Below are 24,799 nucleotides of genomic sequence, written 5' to 3'. Positions count from 1 at the left end.
TTCTCAAGGTTTGTGGAGCATTTTGTGTTAAGAAGTGCTCCCTTTCAGCCATCAGAGGGAAATTTTGTAGTATAATGCTGCACAGGGTGGTTCACTTCCATGAGAAAGTTGTAGCCTCTGAACCGCTCCGTTCATAATTTAGTTCCAATCTGAAGGTCCCACAGCAGGTTTTAAATCTTCTGTATGTCACCAAATTGTACTGTTTGTCAGCATCTTTTGGTAGAGTTTTAGCTCTAATCTTGCATTAACAGATATGTGGTGCTTCTGGATGTATTGGACTGGATATGTGTGCAGGTGAGTATGCTGAAAGAACTGATTAGGTGTTGGATAGCCCAAAGATGCTTACTTACACAGTTTGGAGAATGAACATATAGTATTTTGTGGTTGCTTGATTAACAATCCTACCAATACTCCTTGGAGTATTTTCAATGGTCAGCCAAGAAGTTTGGAATACCTCAGACTTTAGGGAAAAAACAGAACTAGAGATGCTAAAAAAAATTAGGCTCAGTCTCTGTCCTTTAGTTACTGGGTGGCTGGGAAAGTAGTTCTTTCCAGTTCTCCCCATTCACATGTTTTCAAGAAATTCACTGATCCCAGCTTAAATCCAAATGGTTTTGAGTTATGAATAGATCCTAGCAGGCAGCATTTGAGAGTCTGGTCTAGCAGTATAGTGAAAGGAGATTTTGCTCAGGGAGATGGCATGAGCAGTCTGTAATACAGGTTATACACGGAGATCAGTGCAAACAGAAGTGAGCATGTTCTTTGTCTGGCCAGGTCTGAGTCAGCTCCTGTTTGAAGCTGTATTCTGAATGAGAATGATTGTTTGCTTTATTTCCTAGCAACTCACGTCCAAAGATTGTATAGATCACTTTGACAACAGGTATTCACGTGTTGGCATCTACTATTCAAAGTTATCTTTGTCCCTTTTGAAGGTTTGTTTATTAAATTCAGCCAGTAATTAAACACACAGTCAGTAGAAAGATGCAGTTACACATGAATTGAGATATGTACTGCACTTGAAATTTGGAAAAGAAAACACCATATTTTCATGTGACTTAACATGTTTCTAAATAGGAGGTTGGAGTGGTTGGAGGTTAAAACATAAGGGTAGAGTAGGGGAGAAAAGGGAGAAAAATAATTGCTGGAAAAGAACCTTGTCTGTTGGGGAGGCTAGAACTATGATCTCTCTTGAAAGTCTAGGTAAACTGTGCTTGGAGTGATAGTGTTTTGCCATTCTTGGGTTCCTAATACTGCAATAGTTGTACTTATTGCAAACTAAGTTTCATTCTAAGAGTGGAATACATTTTCCTGCTTTGTGTCTGGTAGGTGTGTTTGATGTTTTGGAGTTTGTGATTTTTTGTTTTGGTGGGTTTTTTGTTTGGTTTTTTTTTTGTTTTGTTTGTTTGTTTTGTTTGTTTGGGGTTTTTTGTTTGGTTTTTTTTGTTTGTTTGTTTGGGGTTTTTTGGTTCTGTTTTTTTTGAGGGGTGGCTGGCTGATTTGCTTTCCAGAGATAAGAGTGGTTAAAAAAAAAAAAGCTTGCAGAACTTTGCCTTCTGGTAGACTAGTCTCATTTCTTGTCTTAATTCTAACACAGCTCTTGAGTGTGCCCGAGAGTATTTAGACTTTGTTGAGGTAGTCATCCATTCTACTGTGGTGATGTATTTCACATAGGGAGGCTGAGTCGTTTTGGGGGAAAGGTTTTTTTCTGCATTTATAAGAGAAAATGTGGGAGTATTCTACTGTGGTGATGTATTTCACATAGGGAGGCTCAGTCATTTTGGGGGGAAGGTTTTTTCTGCATTTATAAGAGAAAATGTGGGAGTGTCAGAATTTTGAGCTATTTCATTAACAGCATAAGTGAAGAGTTCCTCTTCATTGTAACATGAGTTTCTTGATTACAGAGAGTAGAATATAGGTCACTGCATCAAATTGGTGGTTTTCAAATTATGTTTTTCTTTTTTTGTAAAAATCAGAAACTTTTATCTTAATAAATTTTCACTGTGAGAATAAAGAGTGGTTAAAAAAGGAATAAGAGCTTTGGTGAATCCTTTTTCAGTATTTTGTGACGGAGTATTCAGAGACTGTCCTGGATTCTGTCTGAAGATGATGGTACTCTTGTATTAACACTACTTTTTTTCTTCCCCAAATCATGAAGTTGTTTCCTGGCAATATACCCTACTATATCAAAAAGTAAGCCTTCTTGCACTGATTGGATGTTTCTCTGGGTTTCATGTAGCAGTTGTCAAAATAGCTTGTCTGGACTTAACCTGTAATTTCAGCTCTATCCTTCATCTACTGAGAAAATTCCCATCCAAACTTAAGCAGCATCATTGGCCATGACAGACATACTTCATACTCTGACATACAAGTGGTTACCTGAGAAAACAGTTTATGGGAGCTGCCAAAAGTGTTGTACATACTGAGGTATTTAGTATTGACAGCTGGGAGCCACATTCTGGTATCTGCAACCATGTGGAGTTAAACTTGAAAATTATTTGCTCCATCTGTGCATGTATAGTTCACTTGCTAAGTGCCTCTCTAGTGCTAAATTAAGAGCTCATTCTAAAGTGTACAGATTTGTAGGCCTGTTCTCCTTTGGGGATGGGAAAGCTATAGGATGTTAGGGATCACCTACTTCTAGAAATCTACTGATTTCTAGGGCATTTAAATTAGGTTACATTCTAACTTATATTCTTTTATAAGAATAGTGGGGAGCCAATAGGAATGTAAGCATGTTTTTACAGACATAGGAGAAGCAAAAAGACTGTCTGGAACTGAAGAAAAATTAAAGGAATTATCTATATTCATAAAACATGAACTAGGTATTTCAGAGTTCTGCTAGTGATAAACTGAGCCTTCCATCTGTAGCTTAAAGGGAGCCTTGGCTGAAGAATCCAAACAACAAATAGGTAAAATTAGTTTCCTAATGATCTTATGGAATGTTCTAATAAAGCACAAAACAAAACCCAAATCCAGATTTTATAAAATTATGCAGGTGTATGTCTTGCCCATCTTGCTGTTCAGAAGCATTCCTTGGGATTGAGTTGTCCTCGGTGTGGTAAAATTGGTCCCTTGCATCTCTTACATGAGATCTTTTTTAAGTCTCCTGCACTCCCAAGTTGCTTTGAATGTCTTGTTCATGGATGTCTGGTTTTGGTGTGAAGGTGGCACTGCTGAGGAATACACCTGGTGCAGATAGCTGGGCTTGAAAGCTGCACATTGAGATGGGAGTTGAGCTCCGAGTGGGAGCCCAGGACAAGAAGCCAGGAGCTGCCGACCTTTGGGGTAACAAAGTGCATGAAGATGAATGCTGCCAGCAGGTGAATGGGCACTGAAAGGCACAGCAGGAGCCGGGAATTGCCAACTGTTTGGGTAACAAAGGAGATGAAGACCAGCGACACAGTGAGGTGGATGAACACAGAGAGGGTGCAGGAGCATGGGGAGACTGAGGGGTTAAAAGCCCAGGGGTTCCTTAGTGAGGGGTTCTTCCTCGGAGGCACCAGCTTGGGCTGTGTCTGTGGAAATGCACTGGGAGGAAATAGATTCCTTCATCTGAGGCCTTGCTGTGAGTAACCTGGTCTGACTGTGGGAGCGGGGTGCCGAGCGGGGCTCCCAGCAGGTCACTGGAGCCACCTACTGGGAAGGGGCTTCACTTCCAGCAGTGGAAGTCAGGCTTTGGGGAGTGTTGACTGGTGGGGAGCCTGTGAACGGTCAAGAGCGGGAGGTTTTCCTACCAGCACTTAGTAAAACACATGATGCTACAAATTGAGCTGTTGTGCAGCGTGCTCAAGAGACCAGTGCTGTTTCTGTAGGGCAGCAACACCACCATGTGTTTGACTGGCAAGGCAGGGCAAGTGGCGTTCTTTCATGTGGTAGCTGCAACTTGTAGAACTGATACATTAATCAGTATTAGAACACCCTGTCAGAGCTGCATCTCTCTGCTCCACTAGTCTTTTCACTAACTAGAGATTTATCTCTATTTTACCCACTTGGAACATCCTCATTTATTGGCTTTTTATGGCCCCAACAAAATCAGACTTCCTTGGTGTCTGGATCTATGGTGTGCCCCTGATTGATAGGGGGGAAATTGCACATATGTGGTAAGGTTATAGACATTTATAATCTTGATAGATCTGATTGGTCAGTTCTAGTATCATGGTTATGTTTGTCTTTTGCTAAGAGTTCTCAGGCTCCTTTAAGATCTGCCAAGTCTGAAGTGCAGCTTTTTTAGCACTCTTCCTAAACTTTGTTTAAAAGTTTTCTAAAAAAGTTTATCTTTGTATGTAGATAATTGACCTTTCATATAATTGTTTAGAAATATTACAATGTTAGTTTAAACTTGCTGTATTTTAGTCAGAATTTTAATAAGTACTGTGGATTCCAGGAAATATTTTGGAGAAGCTTTTAATAAAACAACAGATATTTGCAATTTTTCTGATTTCCTCGGTCTTGCTTTTAGAGCTAGCCTTTTCTTAAGCATACAAGGTCAAAAAAAGTAACTATGCTCTCAAATGACATTTCCTCCTTGTCCTTGAGGGGCATAAGAAATGGGTTATAGACAAAACAGGAGCTTTTTCTACCTTCTTCAAACTTCAGGAATTCTTCTTTCTTCACAGCTGCTTCTTGTTTCCCTATAATAATCAACTTGTTTAGTAAGATAGTTGCTGTGGAGTGTGCCTCAGTATATATATTTTTTTAAATGCTTGAGCTATTATTTTATAGTAATGAGTGCAACATTGCATTAAGATAAAGTAAAACTGATCTAAGTTCTGGGTTTCTCATAGTTGAACTGTGCAGTTGACTTACCTTGTAGCTTTCTTGTTCTGTCTTCTACCTGGAGACTGCAGTAGTGTAATATAAACTCATCTTGTTCCAAGATGCCTTGCAAACTGTTGCCTACTGGTTAAAATTCTCAAACTTTGTTGTACTTATTTTCAGGTGTTCCTTATCTTGTGCTGATTGAACTCAGGTAAAAATAGAATAGTTTAGTTGGAAGGGACCTACAACAGTCATCTAATCCAACTGCCTTGACCACTTCAAAAAATTAAAGCACATTCCTCAGGGCATTGTCCCAGTGCCTCTTAAATATTGTCAGGCTCAAAGCATTGACCACCTATTCAGGAAGCCTGTCTCAGAGTTTGAGCACCTTCGCAGTAAAGAAATGATTCCCTGATGCAGCTCTGAACTGTTCCCACATGTCCTATGACTGATCTCAGAAGAGATCAGCACCTCTCTTTTCACTTCTCCTCAAGAAGCTGTACAGAACAATGTGGTTGTTCCTCAGTCTCCTTCTTTCCAAACTAAACAACAAAATCCTCAGTCACGCCTCACAGAACATACCTTCCAGCCCTTCACCAGCTTGGTTGCTCTCCTCTGGACATGTACAAGGACCTCAATATCCTTCTTAAATTGTGGACCCAGCACTGCATACAGCAGTCAGGATGAGGCCACACCACTGCTGAATACAGAGGCAAAAGCCCCTCTCTTGACAGGTAGGTCATGCTGCGTTTGATGCACCCCAGGGTGTGGTTTGACCTCTTGGATGCCTGGACACAAGACTGACTCACACTGATCCTGCTGACAACCAGCAAGATCAGACCCCTTCCTACAGGGCTGCTCCCCAGCCACTCCTCTCCCATTTGTCCCGGATGAAGAATTTGGTATTTGGACTTGTTAAATTCCACCTCCTTGGTGATTACCCAGTGCTTCAGTCTATTGAGATCCTTCTGCAAGGTCTCTTGTTTCTCTAGAGACTCAACACCACTATCTAGAGTGTCCCAGTTTGGTGTCATCAGCAAAGTTGCAAATACTTTGTTCAACTCCACAGAATGTCAGAGCTTGGGACAACTGAGACATTTGGCTGCCTTAACTGAGTTAGCAGAGCTTAATTACAGAAATTTATAATCAAAGTAGGCACTGTAAAGAAATTAGAGGGAATTAAAACGTGTATTTGAAGACAAAAGTTCAAGATAAACTTCAAAAACATCATGGTGTTCTTTTAGCAGAACACTTTTAAGAGTGTGCTCTGAAGTAACTGAGGTAACTCTGCATTCATTCTGCTGATTTAATATAATAATTACCTTTAAGTGTTTTAAAATTCTGAATATAATGGTTTGCAGTAGCAAATGTATAAAATCCATTACGAAAGGCTTGTGTGAACTTCTTATCTAGTGTGTGAGGAAATGCATCTGCTGCTTAGTTATATGTAACTGTCTTTCATTTGGGTGTCTAATTGAAAGGAGAACTGGAAGAGCTTCTAGGGTATTAGTTAAATTTCATATTTTTAGAGATGGCAATATAATAATTTGAGATAGGTATCCTTTTTATGAAATACAAAGTTTTTATAATTTTAATGAGATATATATATAATTTTGTGTCTTAAGTAATGAAGGAAACTCAGTGGTCCCGAAACTTAGCATGATGTGTTTTGTATTTACTATTCTGGAACAGAAGTTGGGTAGCTGTTGCCATGTTTGAACAGTTGGTGGCTCCAATGCTTTGCAACTATCACAATACATACTGCTGAAACAAGTTAGTTCAATTCTAGCTGTAGCAAACTAGTTAGAAATGTAAAAGGAAAATTGGAATTAGAAACCAAGTAAATAGCCAAACACTTGCAACTTGAATTTAATGCCACTGGGTAAATATCCCCTTTTTTATTCTTAGATAAGGATAAACTCCACTATTGCAGTCTAGCCTAAGATAAATTTTAAAAGGGCTCCTTTTCAAAATGCCTGTTCATAATCAGTAGCAATATTATTAAAAACAGCATAGCTGCCAGCATTCCTCCTCCATATTGCTGGATTATAAAGGCAGAAGAAATTACAGCCATTCTGACCAAGAAAAAGGAGGGAGAGAATAATCAATCCATTTCTGCAAAAGAGGCAGAGATGAGCATTTTAGACAGACTTTAAACTGAGGCTTGCTCAAGTGCTTATGTACCTAAAAGGGAAAGTTCTTTGGGTGTGGAAATAAAGGATTTGGTTGCCACTGGTACTTGATAAAACAAGATGACTTCTAACACAAAAGCAGGTGCTACTTTTAGCTGTCTTTTCAGTCATTGCAGGAACGTTTAATAAATATAAAACTTGAAGATGAAAAAGGTTGTGAAAAATGTTAGTCCTAGAAGTTTGGAGAAAGTCTTAGATAAATGTGTAGACATGAGACTAAGAAACGTCTGGTGATTACTTCTTCCAATTTTTTGACCCCCAAAAATATGACTGGAGAGATGGAACATGACTCCACAGGTTTTCCATGTTCTAGAGAAAAGGAAAACGTAGATTTTTTTTTTTTTTGTTCACCACTGTTGGAAAGCTACAGTCTGTCTGTTTTTGATGAAATATTTGTATTATGCCATCCTGAACTAGTATACGTACTCTGGTACAGTATTCTGTCTTGTTTTTCATCTGGATTGTTATTACCATGTTTTGTTCTTGAAAGTTCTCTAGTTTATGGTAGAAACAGCACTGCAGGACAATCACAGGGAATGCAGCCTTGCAGGTACAGCACGGCCCTCCAAACCACAGTGAGGTAAAGAGCAGATGAGAAGACACAGTGAATGAAATCATATAGTGACCCAAAGTTACACGCAAGTGAAGTTTGGATGTAGCATTTTCTTTCTGTATAGTTGAATGTTACGTGCTAAAGAAATTCTGTTTGGACTGAAAAAAGGGGGGAAAGGATTTGAGCAGTCTTTATAATGTGCAAACTCAAGACCCTTAATTTTTATTTTCTTCTGGAGGAAATGAACAAAAATTAGCCCTACTGATCAGAATTTTTATGTCCATTTTGATTGCTGTATGGCATTATCCTACCCTAGCAATATTCCATCAAACAACATAACTAGCAAGGTGAAGCAAAAAAAAAGTATCAGTTCAATACCTACCCTGACTTCTATTTTTAAATTAAGATTTTTGAACTAATTTCTTTATATTCAAGTCATCTAAGAGCTGCATTTGAAGACAAGGCTGGAATATAGTTAGAGATACAGTATTTGCTGGAGAACTCCCCTAGCTTTTCTTCTAAGCCTCTAACATTCTTTTCAAGTATGTTCTGTGATCACTTTTTCCTATTTTTTTAATAATATTTCTATTAATATTAATTGTTGATAAATTTTATTGAAACCAGGTAGTACTAAGATTGAACTTACATGCTTGTATTATCTACACAGAACTCCAGAACAGCCAGTGGACCATCAGCAGACTAACATCTCAAAGTATTTCCATGCTGCACTAATTAATTCTTGTTCCTACAGTGGACTCCGAAGTTGCTCACATGTAATATGTAGCTTCCATAAAATACCAAAAATGGTGTTAATGCCATTGAGAAAACGGAAAAAACACACCAATCTGAGACCCTCATCCAGGACTAGTCAGCTCATTAGAGGGGATCAGTTTGGTTTCAGTTTGTGAAAGGATTTGAGTGTTTAAGAAAAAAAATTTTGTGTTATCTATGTATCTCCGTAAGCACACTATTTTTTTTCTTTAATGAGGACCCTGGCCTTACTTTTTCCAGGCTGTTTAATACAAAATGAGAAGTAAACTTGAAGTATGCTTCACAAGTAGTTCAAGGATAACAGTGTTCATGAAACTTGAAGTGTGGTGGGTGGCTTTGGTATTCACATTTAGTATTTCCACCTGAAGATTTTTCCCACAGCTGAGGTGTTTTGGATATCTCATCCTATAACAGCAGAGAAATACCTGTTAACACATAACTATATGTACTAGGCATATAGCCATTAACATCATTACACAATTGCCATAATTGAGATCATTACAATTGACTTTGCATTGTGAATTTCATTATCAAGTTAATAAAGTTTTTGTGCTGGTGGAAGTTGTGTCCTGAAAAATATAGACTGATCCATAAAAAGAGCTCATTATGTGGTTCGGCAGGAGGTTCAACAGCCTTTGAATAGAAAACTGTGGCTGTATTTTGTGTGTTTATAGTGCAGGAAAAAATCACTGCTAGCATTTTTAGATTAAATTCTTGATCATGTGTAGCAAGGGTATCCCATTTGGTACACTGGTGTTCTCGTTTTCCCCAGACCAGCTGCTACAACTACTACAGTGCATGTTAAAATAATATCAGAGATGGATTGCATAGCCTTGCTACTTAAAAAAATACATTAATATCTTGCATGTTCACTTGGGAGGTGGGAAAGTTTGGAGCTGTGTCAAGCAGACAGACAGCTAGTCACTTGAATGTATGAATGGTATTAAAGAAAATGAAGGTGACTCCATTAATTTTATTTGATACTTAGTTACATCAGGTGTAACAGAGTTACTGTGTTTTGCTCTAAATTTGAGACTTGCTACCTTAGTGTGTCAATTCAGGGGAGACCTAATGGTGAGGTAGGTCACCTATTCAACACTGGCAGCGTGTAGCTCCTAGTAATCTAAAAATAGATGCATGGGAGTTGTTACTAATGGAAACTTAAACCTTTACTGCCTTTCAGGAGTGCCTATGTCTGTCCTGATTTTTAAAATGAAAAGAAAATAAGAGATTAAGAGTGTTCACCCCGGAATATCTAAGGAAGTCTCCATGGAAACAGTGTACCTAGCAGTAAGAAGTACTTTTGAGAGTAAATGGCTGACTGCTGAGCTATGTTTGAAATATAAATTATTAAATGAATAAAACCTTTATGAAAATAATGTGCAATTACCTTCTGGATACAGTACTCTGAAGTCAGTACTGGAATTTGGAATTACTGTGAAGAACGGAAGCTGTGTCTGTGTAGGCAGGATCCCAGGTCTGAACTTCTGCACTCTTTTCCTTTTCAATAGAAGTGGGAAGTCAGTACTGCAGAGCTCGGGGCCGGGGCGTGTGGGGATGTATGACGGGGAGAAGACCTTTCCCCGCACCCCCATGTCCCCAAGCCGAGGGTGCACCTGCGGGAGCGGGGCAGTCCCCGGGAGCAGCGGCAGGCACAGCACTGCCTCGGCTCTGGCTGCCAGTGGCTGTTCCTGAGTGACAGCGGCCGGCTGAGTTCACCCGGGAGATGAAGAGCATGTGAAGAGTTATGGAGGGGCCGGACGCTGGGACGGAAGGGATGTTGGGACCGTAATGCGCCGGGGAAGCCTCAGCTGAAGTTAATGGAAGAATAGCATCTGCTGCGTGCTTGGGGACAGGAGGAGCAATGCTGGTGGTCTGTCATTGTTGAAGATGTCCCTGCTCGTCACAGGGGAATTGGACTAGAGGACCTTTAAAGGTCCCTCCCAAACTTTACTATGATTGTAATGTACTCCTATGTGGTCTGCATCTGTTTCCCCAGTGCTCTCTCTCTCGTGTGTCCCTGCCTGAGTTTTCAGCTGACAACTCTTTGTCGTTGGAAGCATGAAACAGTAATACCTTTTTCTCGTTAAGAGTTCAAAAAAATGCAATTAAAATTAATATTTTCCCTTCTTTAAAAAGCATCAAAATATCCCAACCAACATTATTGAGAATTATCTCAAAATCAGGTAAAAGTGTTGCAAGGCTAATATAAATTCTTCAGCTCTGCTTTTAATGAATGGTTAGATGAGTTAAGAGTTGTGTGTAAAGTTTTACAGGCCTTACTAAGTTTATGGTATCATTGGTAAATGTGGCATTGTTATGAATACAAATGTGTTTGTACCTTTTAGTCCTACTTCACTAGCTTTATTATCCCAACCTAAAATAAGAGAACTGTTTGGGTTTGGCTTGTTTTTTTTTTCTTGTCTTTTTGGTTGTGGGTTTTTGGTTTTTTTTCTTACTATCTATAGAATTATTATAATAGCTTTGTATAACTGAAGAAAAAGTTGGTGATTTGTTGTGTGGTTTTTGTTTTGTTGTTCCTCCCCATGTTGTTCTTGTAACTTCAAGAAGTTCTATTTCAGTCCTAGGATCCCTATTCTGTTCAAAGACATACAAAAATCAAAAGGATGTTATCAAAACCAAGAACTTACAGAGTGCGTATATTAGATCAGAAATAAAATTTGACACTGGGAGATGATGTGAACATAGCAGTCAACACAGACACTAGTCTGTCTTCTTAATCAATAAAGATTGATTTCCTTCCTTCACTGTGGTATGTGTAAAATTAATAGTCAAAACACTTATTCTTCTAAATCACTTTTCAAATCTTTTTACTATGAGGCAGCTTAATAGATGTTTGAACTACTTTCAGATACATGAGAATAAATAGCATGAAAGTATATGATCATTTCAGAATGTGGAGACAGGTGCTGTAGTCCTTGGGAAGTAGAAACTCCCCTTTGCATCCTGAGAGGGGACCACTTAGAAGGATATGCAACTAAAGCCAAGCAGCTTGTGTTTGACACCATAAGGAATATGAGAAAAGTGAACATGGTCTAAGCAACAGGTTGGAAAGGGTTATTTTTGTAGTAGCTCTCTGAAGAGATGAAAACAGGAAAGGTGGCACAGCCATATAAAGTGTTTTCATTTGTTACAAGATCACAGTCCAAAGGAGAATGTCATTTGTGTAGATGAGGAGAAAACTTAGCTGTATTCCAAAAATAATAGAAAGCTTCATTTTAGCTTCCTGTAATTTAGAGGGATAAATTGAAGATCCTCCTTTGGCATTGCACCAGTGTTTCAGGTAATACAGGGGTATTGTTTGTGATTAAGGTAAAGAGGCAAAGGGAGAATTTGTAGAAGGGGTATTCTTAAGTCATGTTAACAGCTAGATGTGCATGAGGAGCCATCAGGTTTGTATGTTCAGGCTTTGGCCAAGAAGATACAAGTCTAGCCAATGCTAATGTTCTCTCATAAACTTCATATATATGTATATATAGTCTCATATTAAAATAAGAGGAGTTCCTTTTTTTCTGCAAACCTGCTCCATAACAGGCATCTCACAGGGTCACATCCTCCTTCAAGCATCCACCTGCTCTGGCATGGGGTTCTGCATTCTGGATTCATTCACAGACCTTTCAACTCCAGTTCAGACTAAAGTTCCAGCCTGTCCAGTACAGCAGGATAGAACAGCAGCCACCACACTCTGGCCACGTTCCATCTTTGGAGGCACATCTGAATGGCTGTACTCAAAGCATTCCCAGGCACAATACAATAAGGTGATAAAGCAAAATACAGTAAACAAAAGCAAAATGTGCCTACTAAAAAGCAGTAGATTCAAAATACAGTCACAAAAGTAAGCCCCATGGCAAGAGACAGGAGCCTGCTCATTACCAGCTAAACAGCACTAGCAAATATAAATTCAGTCTAGCACATCCTAGAATAATTAATTCTTGAAACTTGTTAGCTAAAATACACATTTTAAGCTAAAATACGCATTTTAAGCTAAAATACACATTTAAATACACACTAAAATCAGGGAAGCTTTGAAGCATATAACCTGAAATTAAATTCAGTCTTCTAATGGAGCAAAAAATAATTATTTCCTTCACACTTCTTATGCTAAAGTTATTAACAAAAATAAAAATTGAAAAACCAACTCTCCAAATCCCCCAACAAACAAAAGCCCACTGCACCTTTTGGACCAAACTAGAATCTTTCTCATATGTTAAGAACTAGTTAAAACATGTACATTCAATTTCTTACCAAAAATCTCCCTCTTCCCTTAAACTGAAAAGCTGGAGGATAGAGGTTTCTCTGAATTGCTATTAGTGGAGGACATGAGGAAGTACTGGTTCTATTTGAAGCAAAGGGATTCTAAAGATTTCCCAACATCATCTACTGCTGTAGGCAAACTTCCATGTGGTTGTGGGGTAAAGGAAAAATCTGTAAGTAGGAAATCTGTAAGTTTTCTTAACTAGCAAGAATTTTTTCTAAATACTAGTACTTTATTTTTTCATAAGTTTACTGTGAGTGCTGCACATCTTATATTAGGTGTTGTGGATGGCATTTCATCATTTACAGAATTTGCTCTACCATCTTCAAGTTGCTGAATGAGATCCTATATTCTCTGGCTCCCATGTTCAGGTTGTTTTCTCCAGTGGTATTTTTCAGTATCTTAAAAAAGACTATTTTATTTAATGGCAAGGAGTTCACTGCCTACTACCAGCTTCCATACAAGACATTGCAATTTTTTTTTAAATTTTAATCTAAAGCAAATCTTTTTATTTGCTAGAGGACTCACTGTTTTCTTCCCTCCCTCCCCTGTTTTTTTCATGGGGGCTTAAAATGTCTTTTGCTGTAGTGTGCTTTATCAAGAAGATTGTAACCTGTCATCTGTGTACACTCTTTATACATCAATGTATAAGAAAAGTACAACAAATTCTATTAAAGGACATTTAATACAATCTATGTTGGAGCTTGCTGACAGAAGGAAGTTGCCAAGCCCAGGAGTATGAATGATTGAGAAATACCAGTCCTCTCCCCTTCTTATGAGCTCTCATTCAGCAGACTGGAAATGGCATTGTTTTATTGCTTGCTCAGTAGTGGTTGATCTCTAGTGCAAATTTTAATAACTTATGTTTTGGTTTGTTAACTGTATTAAAATAAATGCGTGGAATAATCTACACTTAGAACTGGTTTTGCAGTCCTGTGTTGAAATTGCTGGCACGGATTAAAGATTTCTTTGAAATTGAAAGCCTTACATTTTGCAGTGCTACATGACCACTTGCAGCTTCGAAGCACGCTAAGAAAAATTTCTGGCTGTAAGGGGTAAGGTGTGACATTTAAAATTTGTGCATGGAGATGATTCTTGATTTTGGCATCAAGAAGGCTGTCCTATAGATAACCTGATGCCTCTCACCTGCTTCCTTGGCTGCGTAAGTTCCCGTCGGACTTCAGCTTGTAGACAGGACAGAGATTTGTAAATTGGTCCCGTGTCACGTTTGCCTCACGAAACTGAAACTTCTGAAGATGCCCTGAAGACTGCCGAATTCTTGGAAACTTGTCAGAAAAACAAAAGTTTGGCATTTCAAGCCAAACTGAACGGCGTTATCTTACTTACAGTGTTAAGCCTATTTCTAGCAGTTCCCCAAAGCGCTGTATTTTTTTTTCGTGTTTTGGGGTCGAAATTTCTCCCCTACCATGCCAGCGCTTCTTTTGCCTTTGGGTTTCTCCTCCGCAGACGGCACTCCCGCACCCCGGCTGTGTGTGGTAGGACGGCGATGTTCCCCCTTGCCCCCAGCCCTGCCAGCGCTGGGCAGTGCCCTCCTGCTGCCTCCCAGGGCGTGGGGGCCCCTCCTCGGGCAGGGGCCGGGCGGGCCGGGGGAGGGTCCCGGCGGGCGGTGCCTGCCCCCGCGGCGGCGGCTCGGGGCGCCTCGGCCGCGTCCCTGCGGCAGCTGGCGGCCGTCGCGGGCCATGGGGGGAAAGAGCTTCCTCCTCGGCGTCCTGACCGCCAGCATCCTGCTCCTGGCCGCCGCCTCGGAGGGTGCGGAGCCGCCGCCGAGCTGCGAGGCGGTCCGGAAAGTTTTCCAGCTGCGGCGGCTCGGCCCGCTCGGCGGCGTCCCGGAGTTCCCGCGGGCAGGTAAGGCAGAGCTGGCGGGGCAGGAGGCACCGGGAGCGGCGGGGCCGCCGGGTCTGGATTCGGTGCCGCCGGCGGGTGGTGCTGGTGGCCGGCTGGACACTGCCGGTCCATCGGGTGCCCCGCTTTGTAGCGACATCGCGGCTGGCCCCTTACTCAAGAGAGAAAGCGCTCTTCTCGGGCTGTGGGCACTGGGGCACACCGACACCTGCCTGAAACCCCCTCATGCCCACCCTCTTCCCCTCCGTACCGCGCAGAGCAGAGCGAGCCCGCTTCAGCGGGGGTCGCGCTGCCTCCGGCCGGCCGTGGCAAGCACAGGTACATCGGAGGCCGGGCACAGCCGCCGGGCTGCCTCTGGGGCTGCTGGAGTCACCCGGCTGAGAAACGAGAACGGCTTACACCCTGCCAGTGCTCGGGCTGCGCGTTTTCCGTGCTGGGTATCTGCCTGTCACTGGAACGTAATGGAAGAAAATTCCCGGGAAAGTAGAGTCTTCATGGCATTTTGAGTATATCTAGCATTTATATCAGCAGTGATTTTTTTTTTCTTTTTCTTTTTTTTTCATCACGTTGCAAAGCACGTATATAGTAAGGTGTAGGTTTTTAGGTTTGAGGTTTTGGTTCCAAGTTTGTGAGAACCTCAGTTGAACCCAGAGAACTAAAATGCAAGTATTTTAGTGATCAGCGATGTAGGATGTGAAAACAGCTTTTTTTTTACCCATCTGTAAAGTGTGTTCATGTTTAGATGACAAGTTAACTAGTAAATGTGAGTCTGTCCTTTTTGGACAGAAAATGCAACAAAAGCTGAGTTAATGTTCCCCTCACTTTAAAATATCAATAACTAACCTCATTTTTTTAAAGATAATTTGTGTGGTTTTTATTAAGTTTACAAGTTGAGATAAGGCGTGCTAGGTTTATTTTAAAGGAAGCCCTCCAAAGTAGAGCTTTTAATAACTCTAGCTTTAAATTTGACTGATAATGCTTAACACAGTCAATATTGCAGTGTGTGTTTACAAATTGGAGTATGATATTTATTACCAGTACATTTATCAACATGCATGGTTGTCTTCTTGTGTTGTCCTAACCTGAAGATTTTATAATTGTCTGTGATAAAAAGAAAATAAACACTTCAATTGGAAAGCCTGATGAGACAGGTGTGCAAATGAATGTGTCTGGAAAGTGAAATCTGAGTTACAGCCCTGTTGGTGATTTAGTTTTTTGTGCTGATTATTTGTGTGAATAATCTCAGTATGAATGATATTTTATCATTTTATCTATATTCTTCTCATTCCATAGCCTAGTGTAAATTTTATGCTTTCTCTGTTATTATTTTTGATTACTGTGCCATTCATTTGTGTACTAGGGATAGGGAGGAAATATGTTGACTCAAGGGAAAAGAACTATAGTACCTTATATATGCTTCTTCTGCTCTGCTCCTCTGATTTCCTCCTTTCCCCTATAATATTTTTTATACCACCACTCACTGTTTTCTTTTGATTTTGACTTTTCTGCGTTTCCTGTTTGAAGGAGTTGTATTTGAATTGTAAGAACATAAAAGAATTCCTTTCTCTGCTGCTGCCCTTACAAAAAGTGGGCAGCAGGAGGTGTGGTACAGCTGCATGGTCAGCAGCCTTTCACTCTTTGAAGGAATTACATTGCTGTGGACAGCCAGAGTTCTTATTCTGAGTAGCATTGATGTGAAATATCATGAAACAAATAATTGCAAAAAGTAAAATCTGTCCAGAAGTGGCAGTGACAAGAAAATGGGGATTAAATTAGTATTTTAGAAGATTTAGATGTGATTAAAGGTATTAGTAGGCTCAAAGTGTAATGGGAAGAGAAATGTCAGTTTTTTGCTACTGGTCTTCTGTATTAAGCCTTCTTTTGAGGCAAGATGTAAAACTATTTTAAAGCCTTTTCTGATGGCACTAGGAAATGTGTTTATGTATAAGATGCACACATGCACCCGTACAACACACATGTTTCTTGTAGGTGTTCACTTATGAAAACAGGTGTCCAAGCTGCCTTTGCAAAGTTTAATTTTGGTGCTGAGATGTGGGCATCTAGCTGCATTTTAATTTTCTTAGGGTTTCCATAATGTTCCCAGTGGGGTTGACAGAAGTCTGGGAGACTGGATAACTCTGGGAAACTTACATCTTTCTGGTAGTGGAAACTTACTGGTAGTGCAGTGTGCAGTGGGTGGGATACCTTTGGCAGCTCAGGTGCTCCTTGTGGGCAGCCACAGGGAACAGCCAGTGCAGCCTGTGGCATCTTGGAGCTACTCCATTATCAAATGTTGGTGTTGTCTTCAGAATGTGCTGCATAAATGCCTCTACAGCATTGCCTCTGTGTCTTTATTTTAGTGGTACCTTAGACATAAGTTAAGAACACTTTCATTTAAATGTCTTAAGCTGAGTCTTTGGGGTAAAGCATGATCACCAGCTGAAGAACAGCAGGAATGCTGGTTGATGTATGGTTTTGTATGCAGTGGAAGTCAATAAAATTACAGGGTTTGTATTTGCCTTGTTTTTGTTGCATGTATAAAAAAAGGCTGTACCAATCCCCTTCTTTCCTCTTCTTAGTAAGAATAAAACCAGCAGGCTTATATCAGTAAATCATGCAGATTCTAGTTCCGGAGATTGTCATGTGTCTGCATTTTGAATATATGTTAGCTCAAAAACCTATGCATTATTTTATATAATTAGTTTTGCAGCTATTGTATAAAGGTTGCGTATGTTTAAGTGAGAAAAAAATACCTCTGTCATCCTATGCAGAAGTGACATATATATGTACATGAAGGTGATCTTGAGAATATGGAAACTACAAATTTGAGTTTCTGTTAACATCCACATAGGACAGGATACAATAGTGTTGAAAATGGCAACTAATAATCAAGATAAATTAATATATTTACCAATCCCAAGATACTTATTTCTACTGCTAGCAATCAAGACATTTGACTAACTGTTCTTGGTCTTTTGTAAGTGTGATTTGGGAGCTATAGTACAGACTTATACTCAGCCCCATCACATGCTATATTGGAACACTGATTGCATTCGTGCTGATTTTAAGTGTTAAAAAAGTACTTTGTGTTTTCCTGTCTGGTTCTTTGCAACAAGTACAATTTTGGTGGGACTGTACTGAATAACCTTAGTAATTAAGAATCCTAAAAGGCACTTTTTTTTGCTGTATGAAGAATGAAATAAATATAAAAAGTACTCAAAGGTTCAGTCTGGAGTTTTTTTATTTTTATTTTTGTGGATAAATATGACTTGGATTATTTGGAAAAAAAAAAAGAAATTGTTGTCTGCAAAATTCTTTTAAACATATTTTTATTTCCTGTGTTCAAGTTATTGTATATAATTTCTGGTATTGTAACCAAAGCAACTTTTTTGAAGATTTCCTCTCTTTTAAAGATTTACACTCTTTTGCCCTATATGCTAGTAAATCTAGAGCTTTTAGCTAATTTCAGCAGTTCATTTTTTTTTCAGAGAGATTAAATGGGAGCTCTGAGCTCTTCTTGTTACCTTGCTTGCAAATAATATTTATTCTCTGGTTTCTGTCCCTCAGAATACCTAGAACAGAGAAGTTGTGGATCCCCAGTCCCTGGAAGTGTTTAGGGCCAGGCTTGATGGGGCTTTGAAAAATCTGGTCTAATGAACTATGTCCCTGCCCATGGTGGAGGGTTGTAACTAGATAATTTGTAAGGTCCTTCTAAAGCAGACCATTCTATGATATGATTTTAGTAACAGCAGAACAGGATGGCTGATAAACCATTCACTCCTGTCTTCTTAACAGAGAGCCTCCAGTAGGTATTTCAGTGAACAAATTTTCAGGCTTCTGTTTGTGCCAGAAAGCTGAATTCTTTGTTTTATTGAAAAATGTTACATTTACTGTCACTGTAGAATCAAACAGTTCTCAGTGAAGTGGGGTGAAAAAAGTGCTGGAGATATTTTTTTCTCAGCAGTTTGTTTTTGGTTGGTTTCTATTTGTTTGCTTTTTTGGTTTTGGGTTGGCTTATTTTTTCAGGGATCAATCTAAGCTTCTTTTCAGCAAACATTGGAAGATCATGTGTGCAATTATGAGAACAAGAAGCATAAAAGAAAGTGAATACTGGTTATTTAAAATTTTACTGTAAAGGCTTTTTGGTAGAGAACCATTATGAATATGAAGTTGAATAAATGAGAAAAACCATGCTGGAAGGATGAGATAATGTCAGAAAAAGTTGGTCTGTGGTATTATTGTTAATTCAGGTTAAAATATTCTTGCTAATTCCCCTTAAAGTAACAATAGAAGTCAGTTTAAAATCCAGCAAGTTACTTTAATGCAATTCCAAGATCATATTTGAACTTTAATTTGGGTTTCTAGTATAATTTACATTCCAGTAATTTGGATTTTGGTTCCACCTCGAGTCAAATTATTTTTTTTTTCTTTTGTTGTATGCAGGCAGGGACACTTCTAATTTCTCTATTTGTTTAATGGGCATTCAGAGCTCTGGAATATGATTTAGTCAGAGACAGAAAGTGAATTGCTCTGTCAAATCAGTTACTGATGTTCATTATATCACATCTGTTTTTCTAAGGACTGTTGCCAACATTATAATTTTGTTTGTGTGTGAACATTTCACCTCTGGATCCACAAAATGATCGCTGTGAAAAGAAATTTGACAACATTTCGAGATCGAAATCAACAAAAAAGTGGGCTCAGCTATGTAGCAGTTCCCCTATCTCGATGTCCAGTCTTTCAGCTTCTCTAGGAAGTCATCAGTGCTCAGTGATGTTGATCTGGCGGGGTTGGCCTGAAAGGTGGTGCAGCTCAAGGACTGCCTCCTGACTCATGCTGAGTGGAACAGACAGGGTTATGTCTACATTGCTTGAGGCTGGTGTCCTGTAGAAGGAATGGACTGTCCTCACTTCATGGGATTTTCTCTTGAATCTTCTTCGGAAACAATACGATGCTTTTGTAATGCCAAGACACTGTGGGGTCCCCTTCCGTGAAATTCAAGCAGTCTCAAAAATAAGAGGGCTTTTGAGACAGGATGACATGTTTTGTTCTGTGAACTGTAGCGTGGATGTATGAAGGGATGGTTTCACCTTGCTGGAGTGCTTCTTAGTAGGCAGGAAGATGAGCTTGGAGTGTATAAGGAAGGAGCCAAACTTGTACTACCGTGTTGTCTGGAGTGCCCTTTGAGAGCAGTATATAGAATTCACCATCTTTTGATGTGCAGGTGAGAGAAATACTCCTGCTGAATAGAGCCACAGAAAAAAGTGAGCTGATAGTTCAACAGTGTTGACAGTCAGGGCCAGGTGCTTGAGGCTGATCCCCATCTCTTACTGAGCAAAGCTCAAGTACTTTACAACAATCGTAGTGGTAGCAAGTAATGCTAGATGTGGAGTCGTGCTTGTAACAAAAATAAGTTAATAAATATTAAAGGATAAGCATGAGAAGGACTTAGGTCTGATACAGGTTCCAAATCCATTTTGAAATAAACCACTCATTTGACAGCTGCATCCAAGCCATATGGCATTTCAGTGCTGGCTTTCGAAAGACTGTCATGACAGTCCTGTCTGTTTTGGGATTTTTAAGAGCCTGGAATTGATCTCCTGGAAGTCTAAATAGGCAGAAATTTACCACAGATCTGGCATTTGCTCTTCCTGGCAGTTCATGTCGTCATCTTGTCAGCATTTGTTTATTTCAAGGTACTGAAAATACAGATTTGTATAGCTGAGACCACAAATGAAAGTTTAAAATCAGTTCCAGATAGGTAAACTTGCACCTTAGAACAATTACATTTTTATTTTTGTTCTTCAGACTGTCTTTCCTATACTCATCTAGATTATTTTTAGTTTTAAAATCTTTCTTATACCATAACTGTTTACTTCAGTATATTTTTATTAGAGGCTACAGTATTTCACTTCTAGCTGTCTTGTGATCTTGTTTCAAAGTGGATCACAGTGTAGAGCCATCAGAATTTGGTACTGAAAAGAGTCAATATGCCTTTTTGGAGTAGAAAGTATTTTCTCCCTCTATTTCAAAATTTATTATTGATAAAACAGTTCTTGTGGAAGATAGAAAGTTTTTTAGATGTGAAAACTCAGAAAATAATTGTGTGGGTTTTAATATTGCTTGTACTGAAATGGAAGGACGTGTTTCACATTCTGGTTTATGTGTCTTCTGAAACATTATCTGTAAGCTGTTCCTTGTTCTGTAGATCTCTAAAAAACCAACTGGAAAACCACTCGGTGGGTTTTGAGCAACAATTCAATTTTTGGTCAGTTGGGTTCTTTGTATGTTGTATTTGGTTACTTTTTTCTGGCCAGTGAAAGCAGCTGTGTTTAATGAGCTGGAACAAAAGTAGATCAATAAAATGTACTTCATATGTACATGATTAGAAGTCTTAAAACTAAGAAACAAAATTCACTTAGGGTTGGGAATGAGATCCATGTTCAAAAGATGCTGCTTAAAAATACTTTTCATAAAATCAAGGAAATAAAATAATACTGAAGTTTCATCTGAAGCCATATACGAATATTCATTATTGTTTTTGGGTTTTGCTGAAAGTCTTCTTGAAACTATACTCAAGTCCATAAAGCCTTTATAAAATTTCAAATTAGCTTCTGTAGCAGTAATGCATATATCTTCTGCTTTAAAAGTATATCTGTATATCTATACTTGTACTTTACAAGTGGCAAAGGTTTAAAAGCTAAGCAATTATTTAAAATACTAAGAAGAGTTTAGGTAATAGACCTAACTTTTAGGTTATTTCATTTTAATATTAGACAAATATTATGCATGTCTGTGCTTGTGTACACAGGGAACTGCATGTGAAGTGACCTTGTATATTATTTGTTAATAACTAAAATGTAGAAGTTGAAAGGTCATGCAGATGAAAATAAGTTTCTCACTATGTTTCTGCGAAATCTTGTCATATCAGTCAGTGAAATAACATATTTCAGAACACAATTTGAGAACTTATTTGAGAACACAATTTGGATTGGACTAAGTTTTATATTAATATAATTTAAATTCTCATATTTATTCTTTCATGATTTGTTCTTTATATTAAAAGCATTGTTTAGATACAAAGTTAAAAAAGAAAAAGATTTTGAATATAACCACATTATAATGAGGAAGGTGAATAATGCTTTTTATGCTTGATTATGGTCCAGTTGTAACATTATAAAAGTACTGAATTTTCAATCACACTGGATGATAGTGTGCCTAAAATGAAAAAAAAAAATAAATACTCCTTTGTAGAAGTGTCTCCCAACCTATTTGGGAAGTAGGGAGTCGATGTCATGGATTCATGGGAATGTTTGGCATTAGAGAGAGACACAGTTAGGGGGATTAGACTGGAAGTTAGGACTGCTCCATGTAGAAGTTAATGTAAGCATGTTCATTATGCACCTGTCAGGAATGGGCTTTCCACTGGTGTGTTTGTAATGTTTGGAAGTATTTAGCTTTTTCTAGTCCAAGATTCACAGAAGCACGGGAGTGGCAGCCATGAGCTGCTCCAGCAGTTCAGTATTCTAGGGGATCATAGAATCACAGAGTAGTTTGTGTTGGAAGGGACCTCTAAAGGTCATCTAGTCTACAATGAGCAGGGACATCTTCAACTAGATCAGGTTGCCCAGAGCCCCATCTAAGCAGATCTTGAGTGTTTCCAGGAGTGGGACATCTATCACCTGTATTGTGATGTACAATGCATATTGAACATTTTACCAACATTAGTTAGCAAAATTCACAGCTGGAACAAGATTACATTGTCAGGGAAATTACATTATGTGACTTTAATTAACTGTAATAAGTGTACTCTTCCCACAGAATTTTAATTAGTGTCCCCTTCTGTTGATCAAGACCAAATCTTTTAAAGCTTTGGGTATTTCTTCTGTGTGTCAATACCCATGTAAAAAAAAATCTCTTTGGTGTTTGTGTTTTGCATACTTCTGTTTTATATTAATCAGTGTAACTGCCTTTTTATTTAGGTGTTGATCTCCAGATTTGTTCTTCTGAAAATCCAACATGCTGTACCAAAAAGATGGAAGAAAGATATCAGACTGCAGCAAAGCAAGATATACAGCAAGTGCTTCAAACATCAAGTGCTACATTAAAATTTTTAATATCTCATAATGCAGCTGCTTTTCAAGGTAAAGCTTTCTGCTTTTTGTTTCCAAACTTGTTAATACTTTTCTTGATTTATATATTTGATTATTTATGATGTAATAAAAGTTATCTATTAATTTTTAGCTTCTCCCTATGCTTTCAAATAAGGAGTACTAAATCACGCAGGTGATTAGAAGCTGCATTGCTTTTGGAATTTATGGCTTTAAAAAATTATATTTGCGAAAAAGTAGGAAATCATTCTAGTGAGATGCTTTGATTTTAATTGTAAACATGTAACTTCACATTCCTTTTAACTTCTGTGACTTGGGCTATACTAAAATGCAAAATTAATGCTTGGAGTGCTACAAAAGAGATTTATTTTTTATACCACTGTTTCCAACCACTATGTTCTTTGTCTTTTTCTAGTAAACAATCTTGGATAGTTTGTTTTTGAGATTTTGAGATTCTTTTTTCAGATCTAGTTTTTCAAACTCTTTGAGTTTGTAAATGTGATTAAAAAAAAATTACATGTTGAACCATAGTTATTTTAATAAACAACAGGAGGTTACCTGATAAATAAGTTATTTGGACTGGTGGTGGGGTTTCTTTTTTGTGATTACTCTTCTTATACTGTTAGTTTCTTTTTGATTTAATTATGCATAAGTTATTGCAGAAATTGGTTAAGGAGCTGAGAAGATGTGAAAATAGTAGAGATATGAGGGTTGTATGTGATGGAAGGAGATGCAGAGTTTACAGGTGTTGAGGACAAAGCCCTCAAGTCTTGTCATTTGTCTGTTAATATGTACTTATTAACCTTTATCGCCACTTCATTGGAAAGGATAACATGGTAACTTCATACAGGCTTGGGAAGTTGTCCTTCTGGCAACTCTCTTGTTTTTAACCTGCTGAAATAATTAGCAGAATGGGGTCCTGAAATGTAAAAATGTATAGTTGAGTTTGGAGTCCTAAAGCCTCTTTTTTTTTTTTTTTTTTTTTTTTTTTAGTTTAGGCTGTCTAATGCTAAAAACAAGCTGGAGTTAGAAGTTGCTCTCCACCTTTTGGGAGTTTTGACATTTAGCCTGCCTAACACAGCTGTCAAAGGGTGTTACAATTGATAAAATGTACAGAGAAATCTTTTCATCTCTTTTCTGCTTTTGTTCTTCCTTTCAAATTCTGTGTATTATCTTTTTCTTGGTACCATAAGAGTTAACCTAGAGTTCAGAACATATTACAATATGTTAAATTTGGTGTGCTGTCTTTGGTCCATCATTTGCATTTGAACAAATACTTGTCAAAGCATATACTTAAAAGCAAAATCTATTTGATATATCTTATACACTTCACATATTTTTTAGGTACATGCTTTAGTCTTTAGTAGTTTTGTCTTTATTTTCCTTTTAAGTAAAGAAGTATAACAGAGAGAATGTTGCATGGATTCTGGTATTATTTGGATTTAAAAACTTGTTTAACTTCAAAGTAATTATTTGTGGAAAAACATGTTATGGAATATACCCCTAATTTTTGAAGACTTGCAACCATTGCTGACTAAAATTAAAGCTGAATGATTGCAGATTCAAAAACAATAATAAGATGCTGCTGATGTTTTTTCAGCTTGGAATTCTAGGTACATAGTTAGACATTCTATCTGATCTGAATTCAGTTTTGATCCTGTTTTGAGCAGGACTTGGGGCTGAACACTTCTTTAAGGTCCTTTCCAATCTGAATTACATTATGGCAGGGTGCCTATCTCACCACCAAATGTTTAGGCATTCCTTTTATGTTTAGATGAGGCTGGGCTGGTCAGCTAGGAGTGTGATTATCTCTTCTGCTACTTTGGCAACTGGACAGACATTGCAGGAGGCACGCAGAAAGTGTGAAGGGGATTGTTGGGGTGTGTAGAAAATGGAGCAGATGTCATGGATTTTGTCACTGCTGTCACCTGCCTCTTCTTAAAGTATACTGGGGTTGGCCTTAAAGGGGTGGGCTAGATCCCAACCTAACAAATAGCTATTGTTTTTTTGTCTCAGTGTCGTATATGTTCACTAGAGAGAAATAGGCAGTTAAAATAAATGATCTGTGTCTGACTCTGGAGATCTTCAGAGGTGTGTTTCCATTCAGCATTAAATGCAGTCTAGGGATCCTGAGTCTTCAGGGTGTCTAACTACCAGGGACTTTATGATGACTGTGTTGGTGAAATGAGGCAGCTGTCTGCCTATCTGTCTATTAACTTGTTATGTGTGTGCATGTGTCTTTCTATGAGAGTAAATTAATCTAATTGACATATCT

At 38.5% G+C, this 24,799-nt stretch overlaps 1 protein-coding gene across 1 annotated transcript in view; it reads left to right on the top strand.

Moving 5' to 3' along the window:
- Window positions 1-14,210: 14,210 nt before the first annotated feature.
- GPC5 (glypican 5) overlaps window positions 14,211-24,799 on the top strand; it is a 576,169-nt gene continuing 565,580 nt past the window's right edge. The window contains exons 1-2 of the mRNA XM_039695706.1: window positions 14,211-14,416; window positions 22,396-22,557. Coding sequence (XP_039551640.1) covers window positions 14,251-14,416; window positions 22,396-22,557 — 328 coding nt within the window. The 5' untranslated portion in view covers window positions 14,211-14,250. The remainder of the gene's footprint in view (window positions 14,417-22,395; window positions 22,558-24,799) is intronic.

Source organism: Passer montanus, unplaced genomic scaffold, assembly GCF_014805655.1.
Source record: "Passer montanus isolate IOZ18808 unplaced genomic scaffold, ASM1480565v1 scaffold92, whole genome shotgun sequence".
NCBI lineage: Eukaryota > Metazoa > Chordata > Aves > Passeriformes > Passeridae > Passer > Passer montanus.
Note: the sequence above shows the minus strand (reverse complement) of the source record. Positions and strands in the feature narration are given on the sequence as shown.